Source organism: Balaenoptera borealis (assembly GCF_965194805.1).
Source record: "Balaenoptera borealis genome assembly, chromosome: 19".
NCBI classification, from domain to species: Eukaryota; Metazoa; Chordata; class Mammalia; order Artiodactyla; family Balaenopteridae; genus Balaenoptera; species Balaenoptera borealis.
In genome coordinates, this window is record NC_138878.1 from 25,782,418 (window position 1) to 25,797,193 (window position 14,776).

General features: G+C 49.9%; 1 protein-coding gene and 1 long non-coding RNA gene across 6 annotated transcripts in view; one reads left to right on the forward strand and one right to left on the reverse strand.

Moving 5' to 3' along the window:
• Positions 1-94: 94 nt before the first annotated feature.
• SLC38A7 (solute carrier family 38 member 7) overlaps positions 95-14,776 on the forward strand; it is a 16,924-nt gene continuing 2,242 nt past the window's right edge. The window contains exons 1-12 of one of the 5 annotated variants that reach the window (XM_082368974.1): positions 95-4,128; positions 4,760-4,890; positions 6,000-6,421; positions 7,067-7,265; positions 7,500-7,644; positions 8,542-8,640; positions 9,276-9,333; positions 9,515-9,629; positions 10,988-11,135; positions 11,681-11,880; positions 12,739-12,793; positions 13,008-13,911. In XM_082368974.1, coding sequence (XP_082225100.1) covers positions 6,152-6,421; positions 7,067-7,265; positions 7,500-7,644; positions 8,542-8,640; positions 9,276-9,333; positions 9,515-9,629; positions 10,988-11,135; positions 11,681-11,880; positions 12,739-12,793; positions 13,008-13,035 — 1,317 coding nt within the window. In that variant the 5' untranslated portion in view covers positions 95-4,128; positions 4,760-4,890; positions 6,000-6,151 and the 3' untranslated portion in view covers positions 13,036-13,911. The other 4 variants (XM_082368973.1, XM_082368971.1, XM_082368972.1 and 1 more) reach the window with 4 other exon arrangements.
• Positions 9,051-11,716, reverse strand: LOC309617212. The gene is made up of 2 exons (XR_014237800.1): positions 11,590-11,716; positions 9,051-9,418 (listed from the first exon to the last, which is right to left on the reverse strand). It is a non-coding gene; the product is annotated as an uncharacterized lncRNA (long non-coding RNA).

Genomic DNA, 14,776 nt, shown 5'->3' on the forward strand with positions numbered 1-14,776 from the left:
GAAAGGGTAGGAGTGGATATATATCCCTGGAATCTGGAATTGTGTCCAGATGACCATAAGCCAAGAGATGTTTTAGCTGTTTCGAATGTAAACCAAAGCCACATCTTTGTCGTGTCATTCCTCACGTCCAGTCCAACAACGCTGAAAATGTGGGTACAATCCTTTGGACCTTGGTGGACAAGTAAATGGAGTGCCTCAAAGGATCCTGTGGCTAGAGGCAGTGATGAGGAGATGGGGAGGGGAGGTGGCAACTTTGGTGTCTAGAGGAGTCAAGTAGGTAATATAAACGAACAGTGCATGTAAAGTAAAAAAGCGATGTGAACTGGGTGTGAGATGATTGTCAGTGACCATCCCGCATCCTCAGAGATGAGGCATAGTAGGGAAGTAAGTGACAGGTACTGTGAAAATGAAAGCCCAGGGTTGCAGGTCTTAAATTTTTCAAATAAAATGGAAATCCTGATTTTTATGGGAGGTCTATTGATGCTTAAAAGCTGGCAACTAATTTTTTTATTATTATTATTAATGATTTGCAAGCAAGATGCAAACAGTAGATCGCCAGTGTGCAGCCTCTACTATAAAGTCATATGCTCTGTCAGCAGACATCCCAAGGTTATTCTGTCACCTTCTGCTTAATGCCAGGAGCCATTCAAGATAGGACAGCTACTGGGCAGACAGGCAGTGGAGCAGGAGTCAGGCCCAGAGCCCAACCACAGTGTTTTGATTATTGCTGGGAGGGGAAAGCAGGCTCAACTTGTTCCTTCCCCCTTGCTTCTCCTCGCTCTCTGAGAGACACAGTACATGATGGGCTCACTCCTGCTCCTTGGCTCTCTGTGTTCCTATTGCTAATGGATACACCAAGGTGGTAAAAGGTCAAGTGAATGGACTGATTCACCGGATGTCTTTGGGAAACTATCTTAAATGGGGAAACAGTAAACACATTAGTCAGCTGCTCTGTAAAGGAGAAGACTGCCTAGCTTAGAAGAAACTGCTTTAAGTCTCCCTGTCTGGAGCCAAAATGATTGAAAGTTGGCTGCCAAGACCTCAGCTGGAAAAGGAACTTGACCACCCGACTGACCTTGTTATTTTTAAACGCATGTATTTCCAGCTCACCCTGGACCAAGTCCTATTCCTCACTGAAAAGTCGTGTAGGGTGTGAACCTGATGTTTTTCTCACAGTTCAGTCTGTTGGCCATCAACCTTTTCCTCATTTCCTACTAGGGTCTAAGATGTTCTTCCACTTGATGGAGGAGGTAGCTTGCCTGCCCAGAAAGAGTAGTCACGCCTTGTTTCACCATCATTTGAGGTAGGATAGTTCCCAAAGCTGGATTTTTTTTTTTTTAATATTAGTTCCCTGGCCGTACCTCTAGGCACTCTGACTCAATATGTCTCAGGTAAGCCTTGTGAATCTATTTTTTTAAATGAGAAAAAGAAAACTTTCTAGGTGATGCAGACACAGCTGACGCATGGGCCAGCCATTGGGTGCTATTAGAACAACTGCCTTAGGCTTACATCTAAACAGCCAAAGTCCAGCTCACTCAACCAACTTGAGAATTTTGTTTGAAACTTTTTTCCTTACTTCTAGGCTGTGGAAATTTTTTAAATTAATTTTTATTGGTGTATAGTTGATTGGAAAAAAATTTTAATATAAATTATTGGTTTATTTATATCTAATAACTGAAAGACCAACTTTTTCTTTTTTTAAATGACAGTCTTATAGAAAGGTTGAGAATAATATTGCAAATCACATAACTGATAAGGGATTTGTATTTGTATATAAAGAACTCTTACAACTTGACAATAAAAAGGGGGTCTGAATAGACACTTCTTCATAGAAGACATACTAATGGCCAATAAGCACATGAAAAGATGCTAACATGAGTCATCAGGGAAATGCAACTCAAAACCACAATGAGAATCACTTCATACCCACTTGGATGGCTATAATCAGACAATAACAAGGGTTATCAGGGATATGGGGAAACTAGAACCCTTATACACTGTTGGTCAGAATGTAAAATGGTGCAGTTGCTTTAGAAAACAGTCTGGCAGGGCTTCTCTGGTGGCGCAGTGGTTAAGAATCTGCCTGCCAGTGCAGGAGACACGGGTTCCAGCCCTGGTCCAGGAAGATCCCACATGCCGCGGAGCAACTAAGCCCATGCACCACAACTACTGAGCCCGTGCTCTAGAGCCCGCGAACCACAACTACTGAGCCCGTATGCCACAACTACTGAAGCCTGCGTGCCTAGAGCCTGTGCTCCGCAGCAAGAGAAGCCACCACAATGAGAAGTCCATGCACTGCAACGAAGAGTAGCCCCCACTCACCGCAACTAGAGAAAGCCCGCACATAGCAACAAGACCCAACGCAGCCAAAAATAAATAAAATAAATAAATATATTTTTTAAAAAAAAGAAAACAGTCTGGCAATTTCTCAAAAGGTTAAACATAGAGTTACCATTTGACCCAGCAATTCTACTTCTACATATATACCTAAAATAAATGAAAACGTGTGTACAAAAAAAGTGTACCTCAACATTCATTGTGGCATTATTCATAATAGCCAAAAAATGGAAACCACAAATGTCCAAACAACTGATGAATGAATAAACAAGATGTGATATAGCCGTACACATAGATACATGTAATATTACTCGGCAATAAAAAGGAATAAAGTACTAATATATGCTTCAACATGGATGAACCTTGAAAACAGCTCATCCAGAGCACAAAGTAGATGAGTGGTTGCCAGGGGCCTGGGGGAGGGACGAATGGAGAGTGATTGCTAATGGTTACAGGGTTTTGGGGGGAGTGATAACAATGTTCTGATATTAGATAGTGGCAATGATTGCAAAACTCTGAATATACTAAAAACCACTGTATTGGGCACTGAAAGTATAAATTTTTTGGTAAAATTCATAAATCTCAATAAAGCTGTTATTTATGTTTTAAAAAACCTGCAACAGCTCAGATGTCCTTCAAAAGTAATTAGCTGCACAAACTGCAGATACCATGGAATATTGTTACTCAGTAATAAATAAAACATAGACACACTGCATGAGTCTCTGGAAAATTATGCTGAGTAAAAATAGCCAATTCTAAAAAGTTGCAGACTGTATGATTCCATTTATATAACATTCTTTGAAATGACAAACTTTTAGAAATGGAGAACAGATTAGTGATTGCGAGGAGTTACAGAAGGGGGGCCTTGCTGGAGGGAGGTGAGTGTGGTTATAAAAGGGTAACAGGAGGGATCCTTGTGGTGATGGAAATGTTCAGAATCTTGAATGTGGTGTAAACCCTACACATGATTAAGTTGTATAGAACTAAATACACACCAAAAAATGACTATAAATATAACTGAGGAAATCTGAACATGATCAGTGGATTGTGTCAATGTCAGTATCCTGGTTGTGATATGGTACGATAGTTTTGCAAAATGTCACCATTGAGGGAAACTGGGTAAACAGTACACAGGACCTCATCAGCAAGGACCTTTGATGCATGGAGAGGACATAACATAGATGAAGACATTGGAATGCCAAAGATTATGTGACAGCTTGCAGGTGGCACACAGCCACAAACAGAAGCCAGGTCTCTGGACACCCATTCCTTCATTCAACAGGTATTTATTTATGTGAGTGACACCAATGCCTCAGATCCCCAATTGTAGAATCTAGGCCCTGGGGTTATAGTCATGAACAACCCTCAGGCCAGCCACAGCTCAAGGAGGTACAAATGATCCCTCGCTGTCCCTAGTGAAAAAGTCCAGGGTCATTGGCTGTGGGTGTGAACGTAAGAAGGGAGACAAAGTAGGATAATGAGGCCAAATAGCTCTGGCCCACAGCATCCGTACTGGCAAAGACACCAAACCGCCTAACGCTTTTGCTAGGAGGCAGGAGGTGGGCTTGGCCAAGAGGCCAGGACTAAAGTAACAATAAACACGGGCGGGCTGGGGGCCGAGGCTGGTTTGGGGCAATGCGGTTGGGTTGAGGATTGGAGATCTGGTGTCCAAGACTAATGCCTGCCGAAAACTACAGCTCCCAGTGTGCCCCGCGGTCCGCCCCAGCCCCGGCGGTCATGTGACCGCTGCTCACGTGTCTCCGCAGCCGGCCCGGGCTCCAAGCACCGCAGGTAAGTGAAAGGAGGTACAGGTTGGTGGAGGTGGAAACGTTAGGTCCCTGGGCCCCCAGGGCCGCCACCGTGGCAGAGCCCTGCCCACTCCCTGCAGGGCTCTGCAGCCCGGTGTCCTCCGCCCCACACCCGTCTTCTGTCGGCCGGCCCGCCCTTGCCGCGTCTTAGCCCGGCCTGTCCCCACCTAGTCTCTACCTAATCAGTCCTAGGCCCGGATGGAGCACCGGAGCCCATCCCCAGTTTACCCTACAGCAACCCACTCTCCTCGCTTCAAGCCTGAGGATCGCCCCCACCCCCCGCCCTGGGTGCGCCCTGGCCCACCTTCCAATGCAGCCCACCCCTCGTATTTCTGGAATCCAGCCCCAGGCTGGCCTGGGAACCTGCTCCGGTTGGGATCTGAGGGGCCTAGTGCAGTGGTTACAGCCCTGGGCTGAGCGTGTGGGCATCAGGGTTCTAGTTCTGGCTCTGCTGACGAGCTGCTGTGACAGTCTAGCCTCTTTCCCTCCGTGGGCCTGTTAACCTAACTGAGTTGCTGCTCCACTCCGTGAGTTAGTCAGAGCGCCTCGGTTCCCTTCACTCTGCTGACCCGCACAGAAACAGCTCAGACTCTTTCTCTGCTGACAAATTTTAGGTAGAGTTTGAGAAAGAAGAAACTGGGGGGCAGAGAGGGAAGTGAGGAGAATCAGATCCCAGATCTTTGGGGAGAAGGAGCTGTAAGGAGCAGCTGTCCCTCCACCAAAGCTGGAGGGGTGGAAAGAGCAGGTAAGCTGGGGACCATGGAGCAGAGTAGTTTGAGGGGAGGGGAGGCTGAGAGATTTCAGACCAATGCAGAGACCTCTGTGTCTGGGATGTGAGCAGGGTGGAGGACAAGGTCTCACGGCTCAAGTAGTGCTAACTTTGCAGGGCTCTCTCTGGAGCTACGCTGAAACTTGGGAAACCTAAACTGCCTCCACACTGCGCACTGCTTTGATTTTTTGCTGAGTTGTTGGCTGGGTGGCAGGTTGCACAAGAGGAAGAAGCCCTGTGGCATCTGACTGATCTTTCTGGACTTGGAGCCAGCAGGGAGACATTTCCCCTGGAGCTGTGTCCCTTGGTTGCATGCTTGGTGACAGATGTCTGAGAGCACCCAAACTCCCCCTTTTCTCTCTAATGAGTTTAAGGCTCCCAACTTTGTTCAGCCATCATAGGAGGAGCAATGGCAAGCATCTGACTACCCAAGAGGCCTTGCTAGCCATTCTAAACCCCCCAGTGTTTTGGGGGCATTGGAGGGGATGCCCCTGTGATGGGCAGTGGTTACGTCAGGCATGTGAGGAGAAAAGTAAGAATTGGCCTAAATTTTGAAGGGCTTTGAAAGCTCCACAGAATTTAGACTCTGGAGGGAGGTATGCTGGGCTGTAAGAAACTGAAATACCCACAGTTCTGGGTGAGGATTGTTCTTGCGACCCTGTGGTGTAGAAACAAATTAGGAAGCCAGACAGATCTGGATCTAAATCCTGCTTTGCAACTTGCTACTATGTGACCCTGGATGAGTGATCTGATCTCTCTGAACCTTATGACCACTGTCATAAGGAATGAATGAGATAAGATATGTCCATGACACTCCTGCCCGATGCATGGCCTTTAGGGCTGACATATCAGTACCCCTCTCTTCTGTGTTTATGTCTTATTTACCTGATAGGTTTGTAGGCCTGAAGCAGGCAGGAATTACATCTGACACATTTCTGTCTCTGCCATCACACTGTGGCACCCAGTGCAGTGTTCTGCACAGAGGCACACCCGGGTTTGGATCTCAGCCATCTGATCTTGGGAAAGTTGTTTCACCTTTCTGTGTGTCTCTTGGGATAACAGTAGTACCTGCCTTTCCCATCTAGGTTGAGGAGAGCCAGAGCCCACAGGCCTCCTAGGATAACAGCCCCAAACAGGCTGGTGGCACCCTCCAGCTGAACGTGTTCCCTCAGCTCCCCAGGGCATGTGGTCGTGAGACAGAACCCACAGACCCTGCAGGAACAGGACTCCCAGGGCCATGGCCCAGGTCAGCATCAACAGTGACCTTGACGAGTGGGGCTTAAGCACAGACTCTGGGGAGCGTGCCCGTCTGCTGCAGAGTCCCTCTGTGGACATAGCCCCCAAGAGTGAGGGGGAGGCCCCTCCTGGGGGTCTGGGCAGAGGCACCACTTCCACACTTGGAGCCATCTTCATCGTTGTCAACGCCTGCCTGGGCGCAGGGCTGCTCAACTTCCCAGCAGCCTTCAGCACTGCCGGGGGAGTGGCAGCCGGCATCACGCTGCAGATGGTGAGTGAGCGGGCCTGGCGGGCAAAGGTGCAGTTCGAGTGGTGGGTCTGGGCTCTTCACCTCAAAAGGGAGGCTCCGGATCAGGAGTGGTCAGTTGGAGACACATGCTACCACTCTCCCCTCCGTCACACATGGCAGACATTACTAATCTATTCCAGCATTCTTTCCTTTGAGCCCAGATGAGGCTTCAAAAGCCTTCCCAGCTATCAGGGAAGTTTGGACATCGACTGCATATTTAATAATTTCGTGGTTATGTTTAAAAAGCAGGCCCATACCTTAGAGCCGTGCTGAAATATTTACTGATGAAATGATATGATAGCTCGTATTTTCTTCAAAATAATCCAGAGTGGGAGAGGGAATAGATGAAACAAGATTGGCTGTGAATTGATTTTTGAATTTGAGTGATGGGTACACAGGGGTCCATTATACCATTCTGTCTACTTTTGCGTATGTTTGAAATTTTCCTCAAAACTTTTTGTTTTTAAAGAAAATCTCAACTCCAGTAATCTATTAAAATTGCCCTGCAAGGTAAGGCTAATTTGCCAGATGGGCATTGGGCATTGGGCCAGTAAGTGCTGAGCAAGACCAGGCTGCTCTTTGCTGCCAGGCCTTTCCCACACCCTCTTGCTCCGCCCCTGCCTGCAGGCCATGCTGGTTTTCATCATCAGTGGCCTCGTCATCCTGGCCTACTGCTCCCAGGCCAGCAATGAGAGGACCTACCAGGAGGTGGTGTGGGCTGTGTGTGGCAAGCTGACGGGCGTGCTGTGTGAGGTGGCCATTGCCACCTACACCTTCGGGACCTGCATCGCCTTCCTCATCATCATCGGGGACCAGCAGGACAAGAGTGAGGTCCCCCCTCAGTGCCTACCTCATCCCCCACCCCTCAGCCCTGGGGGTCATGCGGTGGGCGGGAAAGAGCATGGAACACCTGCCCAAGGCCTGGCCTGGGCCCGGCATTCATCTGGGAATCCTCCCTCCTGGCTGCTGGGCCCATTAGACAGATGGAGGTCCCAGCAGAGGTGGAGGACCACACCCTGCAGTAGCCTGGCATCACGTTCCGTCCTTCCTCCCTGTGCAGTTATAGCTGTGATGGCAAAGGAGCCTGAGGGGGCCGGCGGCAGCCCCTGGTACACAGACCGCAAGTTCACCATCAGCCTCACTGCCTTCCTCTTCATCCTGCCCCTTTCCATCCCCAGGGAGATCGGCTTCCAGAAATATGCCAGGTTCGGAGGCCCCACCCCAGCCTGCGCTGGACAGAAGCTCTGATCACAGGCAGCTGGAGACCCAAGGGCTGCAGGGGAACCCCTCTCCTCCATGCCACCTCATCTCCTGGGGCAGCAAGAGTGGGCAAGGCAGGGTAGACCGGGGCTTGCAGGGGTTCCGGCATAAGACCTTCCTTTTGTGTCAGCAGCAAGGGAGACAGTGGCTCTTTGCATCAGTGAGAGATTCAGTTCCAAATGTCCTTGTCAAAGAAGGGATGGGTGATAATCATGTGTGAAGGCAGTCTCCTAGCCTGGGCCTTGTCTTTCCCATGGAGGATGGGATTCTTGATCATTTGAGATTGTCAGCCTGGCAGCATTTTCCATGCAGCTTGGTATGAAGGGAAGGGACTAGCTTCCTGGCTCAGAGTCTGAAAAGCTGTGGGATTCTAAGCTGTTTCCTGTGATCCTTTATCAAAGGGGTCACACTCAGTGTCTCCAAGGTTTCCTTTAATGTTGACTTCCCAGTATTTGTGCCTTCAACCCTCCAGCATCTCCTACTTCTCAAAGGCCCTGCTTGCACCTCTCGCCAAGTCTGGGCTGCTCTGATTGATGTGCTTCAATCAGATGTGCTTTGAAGCCCAGCACCCTGCTGTGGTCTCTGAGCCATGGAGCTGAACCACCTCATTTCCTAATGGCCACAAGTGTCAGTCTGGTCCCCTCTTGGCTTCCTAAATGTGGCTTGTTTCTCTGAAACTTATTTCTCATGCATTTCTTGAGTCTTTGTTTGGGATAGTCTCCCAGTTGGTTCATTAGACACTTGTGGTCACTAAAGTTAAGGGTGGATGTCCCTGGGGATGGAATGAGAGAAAAGGCAGCTGGGGCTGGGGAGGAGGAAGCTTAATCTATCCTTCCTGGCAGCTTCCTGAGCGTCGTGGGCACCTGGTATGTCACTGCCATCATTATCATCAAATACATCTGGCCTGATAAAGAGATGACCCCAGCGGACATCCTGAACAGGTGGGTGAGGGCCCCCGGGAGACACATGGGGTAGAAGCTGCCACTCAGGAGATGCTGGGTCAGGCATCAGAAAGCCACACAGGTGCTCTTCCCAAGGCTCATTAGCTCATCGGGGCTTGACTCATTGGTCATTTTAGGAAGGAGGCAAGAGGTCCTGATCTCTTTTTACTGGAGAAAAGAGTGACAGCCGGAGATGAGGGAGACGTTGCCACTAATGTCCAACAGATGAGCCAATGTGAGACTAGGCCTCAGGTTATGGAAACTGCCAAGGTGGAATTGCACATTTGTTTCAACATGTGCTTATCTGTAATATCTGTATCTTCCATGTGAGGATGAATCAATTTTCTTAATTAAAAGAAACAAGTTTCCTTTTTCGTGAAAGGAACAAATCAGAGAAGCAAAAGCCCAAGTGCAAGAGCCAAAAATTCTGGATTTTGGTCCCAAGAGGGCCTTCCAGAGCCCCAGTTTACTGACCTGTAAATGTGTCCTCTCCCAGTTCCCAGACTTCTGTGGGTTGAATGTGTGCATGCTGGCTGGTGGAGGCCGTGGGGGGCTGAATGAAGAGTAAGAGCATGGTGGCGCTTGGTGACTCTGAGGGGTTCCCAGGCAGCAGCATCTTGTGTGTTTGTCCGCAGGCCAGCTTCCTGGATAGCCGTGTTCAATGCCATGCCCACCATCTGCTTCGGATTTCAGGTGCTAGTTGCAAGGTCCCTTTTGTCCCCTTAGCTCACTCCCCATCCTGGGATGGAATCCACGTTACAGGCAGGATGGGGGAGTCCTGGAAGCAAGGACGGAGTGGGGGCCCCAGGACTTGCCCCTTATCCTTGGGGGTGAGGTCACTTGCCCACCATGACCCTGTCCTTCACCCTGACAGTGCCACGTGAGCAGTGTACCCGTCTTCAACAGCATGCAGCAGCCTGAGGTGAAGACCTGGGGTGGGGTGGTGACAGCCGCCATGGTCATAGCCCTCGCTGTCTACATGGGCACAGGTGAGTGCTCCCCTCCGAGGGCAGGGCTTAGAAGGCTCCCACTTTCCCTCTTTGTCCCCAAGTCCTCTGGCCCAGGATTTCCTGGGGACAGCCCTGCACTCCCAACACGTCGAACACTTCTGTAGGCACTGGCTTGAACTTGGGCCAGCTTGGGCCTCCTCCTGCCCAAATGAAAAAGATGTATGCATGCATTCATTCATCAGCTCTCAGTGGGTGCCTAGTAAGTCCCAGGAACTTTCTCAGCACTGGAGATGCCATGCAGATAGATAGGCCCGGTCCTGCCCTCATGGAATTGACAGTCTAGTCGGAGAGAGAGTCTTCCAGGAGTAAGTCAGGAATCAGTACGGAAATCTAGACAGTGGTGAGTGCCATGGTAACAGGGAAACAGGGAAGCTGTGAGTGGGACTGAGTGGGGTTGGCTTTGGTGGGTAGGTCACAGATGGCTCCTCTCTGAGGAGGTGGCAATTGGGGAAGCCCGAATCATGAGAAGGAGCTAGAATCTGAAGAGCTGGGGGAAAAGCATTCCAGACAGAGGAACCAGAAAACGCCAAGTCCCTGAGGCCGGGACAGAAGAAGGGCTGCATAGCTGGAGTGGAGCGAGCTGAGGGCGGGTGGCGGGCACCACGGCCAGACAGGGAACACAGCCAGATCCTTGAGGACTGCTGGGAGGCAGAGAGGAAGTGTTTCAGCAGGGGTGTGGCTCGGGGACACACGGCTCTGGGTGTCGTGTAGAAAATGGTTTGGGTGAGGGAGCAGGACTGGGAGAGTACAAACAATGGCCCTGTGGTTCCTTCCACAGATGGTTCTCAGGACCAGCACTGTTCTAGTTTCTGAAGACACAGACAGGAACAAGGGTGGCAAATAGGCAGAGTCCCGTTCTCCTGGGGCTCGTGTTCTGGTTGAGGGAGACAGACAATAAACAAGTTAAAAAAAAAAAAAAAAGTTCCAAGAGAGAGGAGTGCTCTGAAGAACACAACAGGGTGGTGTGAGGGAGTGCTTGGGGGCCGGGATTATTGTGGATGGGCTGGGCGGGGAAGCATTCTCTGAGGAGGGGACAACGGAGCTGAGACCTGAATGATGAGGAGATGGGCAGACAGAACGTTAACGCAGAAGCTCTGAGACAGGAACTGCTGGGTGAGTTCAAGATCAGAAAGGTGACGGTGCGGGGGTGGGAGACGTGAGAAGTCAGGGAGGGAGGCTTCTGATCCCAGCCTCGACACCCCTCTGAGCCTCAGTCTTAGCCTCCAGAGCTGCTCCGTCATCTCCCCATCTGCTGTTGGACCGAGCGGTGAACGGTGGTCCATCGCCCTAACCCTCCGAGGGTCGCCCGGACCCAGCCCTCTTGTCCTTGCCCTCAGGCATCTGTGGCTTCCTGACCTTTGGAGCTGCTGTGGACCCCGACGTGCTCCTGTCCTACCCGTCGGAGGACATGGCTGTGGCCGTCGCCCGCGCCTTCATCATCCTGAGCGTGCTGACCTCCTACCCCATCCTGCACTTCTGTGGGCGGTGAGTCCCCTCCCCACCCCGCCGGGGTGCTCTCTTTCACCAGGGCCCCTGAAAGCCCTTTGAACATGGGCCTTGTGTAGAATCCATTTTATAGAAGGAGAACCGGAAGCCCAGAGGAAAGAGTCAGTGCCTAGCATGGCCCTGCAAGTACCCCCAGCCGGGTCTTTGGGGGCCCCCTTTGTCCCAGCGTCACCAGAACATTCTGTGAGTCCTCGGAGAACCTCCAGTCCAGATCCTTTCCTGAACACCCTGCTTTCTGGGTGGCCCAGACCCTCCTTCTCAGGAGACCAGAAGTATATGTTCCCACGGGTTGTGCTGGCTAGTCCTGGGCCAGGCAAGGCACTAAGCCGGTTACATTCGCCATCCCGTCCGGTCCCCACGGCAACCCTGAGAAGAGGGCTGCTAGGCCCATTTCAAAGAAGAGGAAACTGAGGCTCAGGGGTTACAGTCTTACCTGCAATCCACCCAGTCGGGGGTCTGGCCCCATGGCTGGAGGTGGGGAGCTGTTAGCAGGGGCGCCTCTGAGCCGCTCTCCGTGTGGGCAGGGCGGTGGTCGAAGGCCTGTGGCTGCGCTACCAGGGGATGCCGGTGGAGGAGGACGTGGGGCGGGAGCGGCGGCGGCGAGTACTGCAGACGCTGGTCTGGTTCCTGCTCACCCTGCTGCTGGCGCTCTTCATCCCTGACATCGGCAAGGTCATCTCGGTCATTGGAGGCCTGGCCGCCTGCTTCATCTTCGTCTTCCCAGGTGTGGACCCCTGGCATCCCCACAGCACTCTCTCCCAGGGCCTCCTGGCCTGAGCTCGTCACCTCCCGGGGAGGATCATCACCAGTGTTTATTGCTCACCCACTTCAGGCTCTGGCATGTTTAAGCGTTATCTCCTGCAAAGAAGGTGTAGTTGTCATCTCCATTGTACTGGTGAGGAGGTGTGAGGATCAGAGAGGGTAACAAGCTTGCCTAGAGGTTAACAAACTCAACTAAAGAATAGTAGAACCTTTTCAAACCCAAGTCTGTCTAGGTCCACAGCCTATACCCTTAACTCTTCATTCAAGTACCTGTTACTCCCCGACTATCAGGGATCTGGCTGGGTCAGCCCATGACAGGGTAATTAGGGTCTGGTGGTAGCTCCCTGACACGGGTCGGGTCGGGAGACCTGAGTTTCAGACACAGTCTGCCACCAGATCCCTGGGGAACTGTCCTATCTGCCCAGTCATGAGTTCTGCCTGTACCCAGCTTACTTCTCTCCAGGAGGCCACGTGGAAATCCCTTGCCAGTTTGCTTGGAGCAGGGGGGCCACATCTGCTCAGAAGTGCACTGGGAAGGGCCCTGCAATGTAGACACCTCTGAGTCACCTCCCAGTGCTGCCCCTTTAGCTCTGGGGCTTGCATGCAGCCCAAGGGGTGCCTGGCAGGTGCTGGCCCCTCCTCGGAGACCAGATGCCAGGCCTCCAGCTGGGTGCAGAGTGGAGACAGAGGCGGAATGTGTGGAGGAGTAAACACAGGCCTTTCTCCACCCACTGCCACTGCCTCCTGGCAAAGGGGGAGGCTGGACCGCCGGGGGTGGGGGGGCCCACCCAAGCTCTCAGGGCCACCTCTTCTCTTCTAGGGCTGTGCCTCATTCAAGCCAAACTCTCTGAGATGGAGGAAGTCAAGCCAGCCAGGTAAAGCAGGGCCCGGCCCCTGGTCCTCTCAGGGAGGTACTGGATGGGGGATGGCCTTTAAATGGATAGGAGTCAGGAGACTTGTGTACTTTGAAAAACTTTTTTAAATACTTCTTTTAAAATGGGTAACATGTTAGTTGTAACAGTTCAAACACTACTGAGGATTATTTTTTTTTTAATTTTTGAATTTTATTTTATTTATTTTTTTATACAGCAGGTTCTTATTAGTCATCAACTACTGAGGATTTTAGAGAAAAAAGTGGAAGTCCCTCTTTCCCCACAGCCTGCTCCCCACCTCTCCCTTCTGCTGAGAGAGCTCCATGAGATCAGCACAGCCTGTGTGCCCTTGTAGACTGTTTCTGTGTGTGCATATGTGTCTGTGTACACAAAGCTATGCATGTGTATACACAAACACATGGGGTTTTGTGTCTGGTTAGGTTTTTTCAAAAATGGTTTCATGCCAGACACATTTTTCTGCCACTTGCTTTTTTCACTTAACCATGTATTTTGGAGATCATTCTATGTCCACACAAGAAGATCTGCTGCTTCCTTTTTCCCTGGCCATAGAATATTTTGCTGTTTGAATGTGCCCTGAATGTGAACACACTTCTGCATGTACACCTTGGCACAGCTGTTCGAGGATCGCAGTAGCATCGATTCTTAGAAGGAAACTGCTCCACCGTAAGGCACGCTCATTTTTACTCTGGCACATGGGTTCAAATTACCCTCCAAAAAGGCAGTACCACTCAGAGTCCCAGAAGCAGTGAATGAAAGTGCCCTGTTCCCCACACCCCTGCCAGCACTGTATATAGCGGCCTTTTCAGTATTTGTTAGTCTAATGGATACAAAACACTACATTTTTAAAAAATTAACCATTTTTACGATTTTAAAGTGTTCAGTTCAGTGATATTAAGTGCATTCATATTTTTGTGTAACCATCACCACCCTCTACCTCCAGAGCTTTTTCATCTTCCTAAACTGAAATTCTGTACCCATTAAACAATAATTCCCCATTCCCTCTCCCCTCGCCCATGCCCCTACCATTCTACTTTCTGTCTGTGTGAATTTGACTCCTCTAGGTACCTCATGTAACTGGAATTATACAGTATTTATCTTTTTGTACCTGGCTTCTTTCACTTAGCATAATGTCCTCAAGGTCCATCTACGTTGTAGCAGGTGTCAGAACGTCCTTCCTTTTTAAGGCTGAATAATATTCCATTGTGTGTATAGGCCACATTTTGCAAAACGTTACATTGTTTTAATACGTGCATGTCCCTGAATGGTAGAGAGGTTATGACCAGGTTGCATGCTTTTAAAAAAAATTATTGTGCAAGTAATACTCATTGGTTATAGAAAACTTTAAAAATACAGACAAGTCTAAGGAAGAAAATAATAATCACCTTTAATATCCAGATATAACCAGGGAATTTCCTGGCGGTCCAGAGGTTAGGACTCTGTGCTTTCACTGCTGAGGGCATGGGTTCAATCCCTGGTCAGGGAATTAAGATCCCACAAGCCAGGCAGGCAAAAAAAGGAAGAAAAAAAAAAAAGAAAGAAAGAAAAAATTCCGGTTATAACCCTGTAGCTATTTTTGACACATATCTTTGCAGATGTCTGCTTTTTTATTTATTTATTTATTTATTTAATGAAATGGATCACTCCATGTGACCTGCTTTTTCCTGACCATCTTTCCATCAGGAGATATGCATTCTTTTTTTTTTTTTTTTTAATATTTATTTGGCTGTGCCGTGTCTTAGTTGCAGCACGTGGGGTCTTCTATTATGGCATGCGGGATCTTTTAATTGCAGCATGCAGGATCTTTAGTTGTGGCACGCGGGGGTCTTTAGTTGCAGCATGCGAACTCTTAGTTGCGGCATGTGGGATCTAGTTCCCTGATCAGGGATGGAATCCGGGCCCCCTGCATTGGGAGCTCGGAGTCTTAGCCACTGGACCACCAGGGAAGTCCCAGGAGACATGCATTCT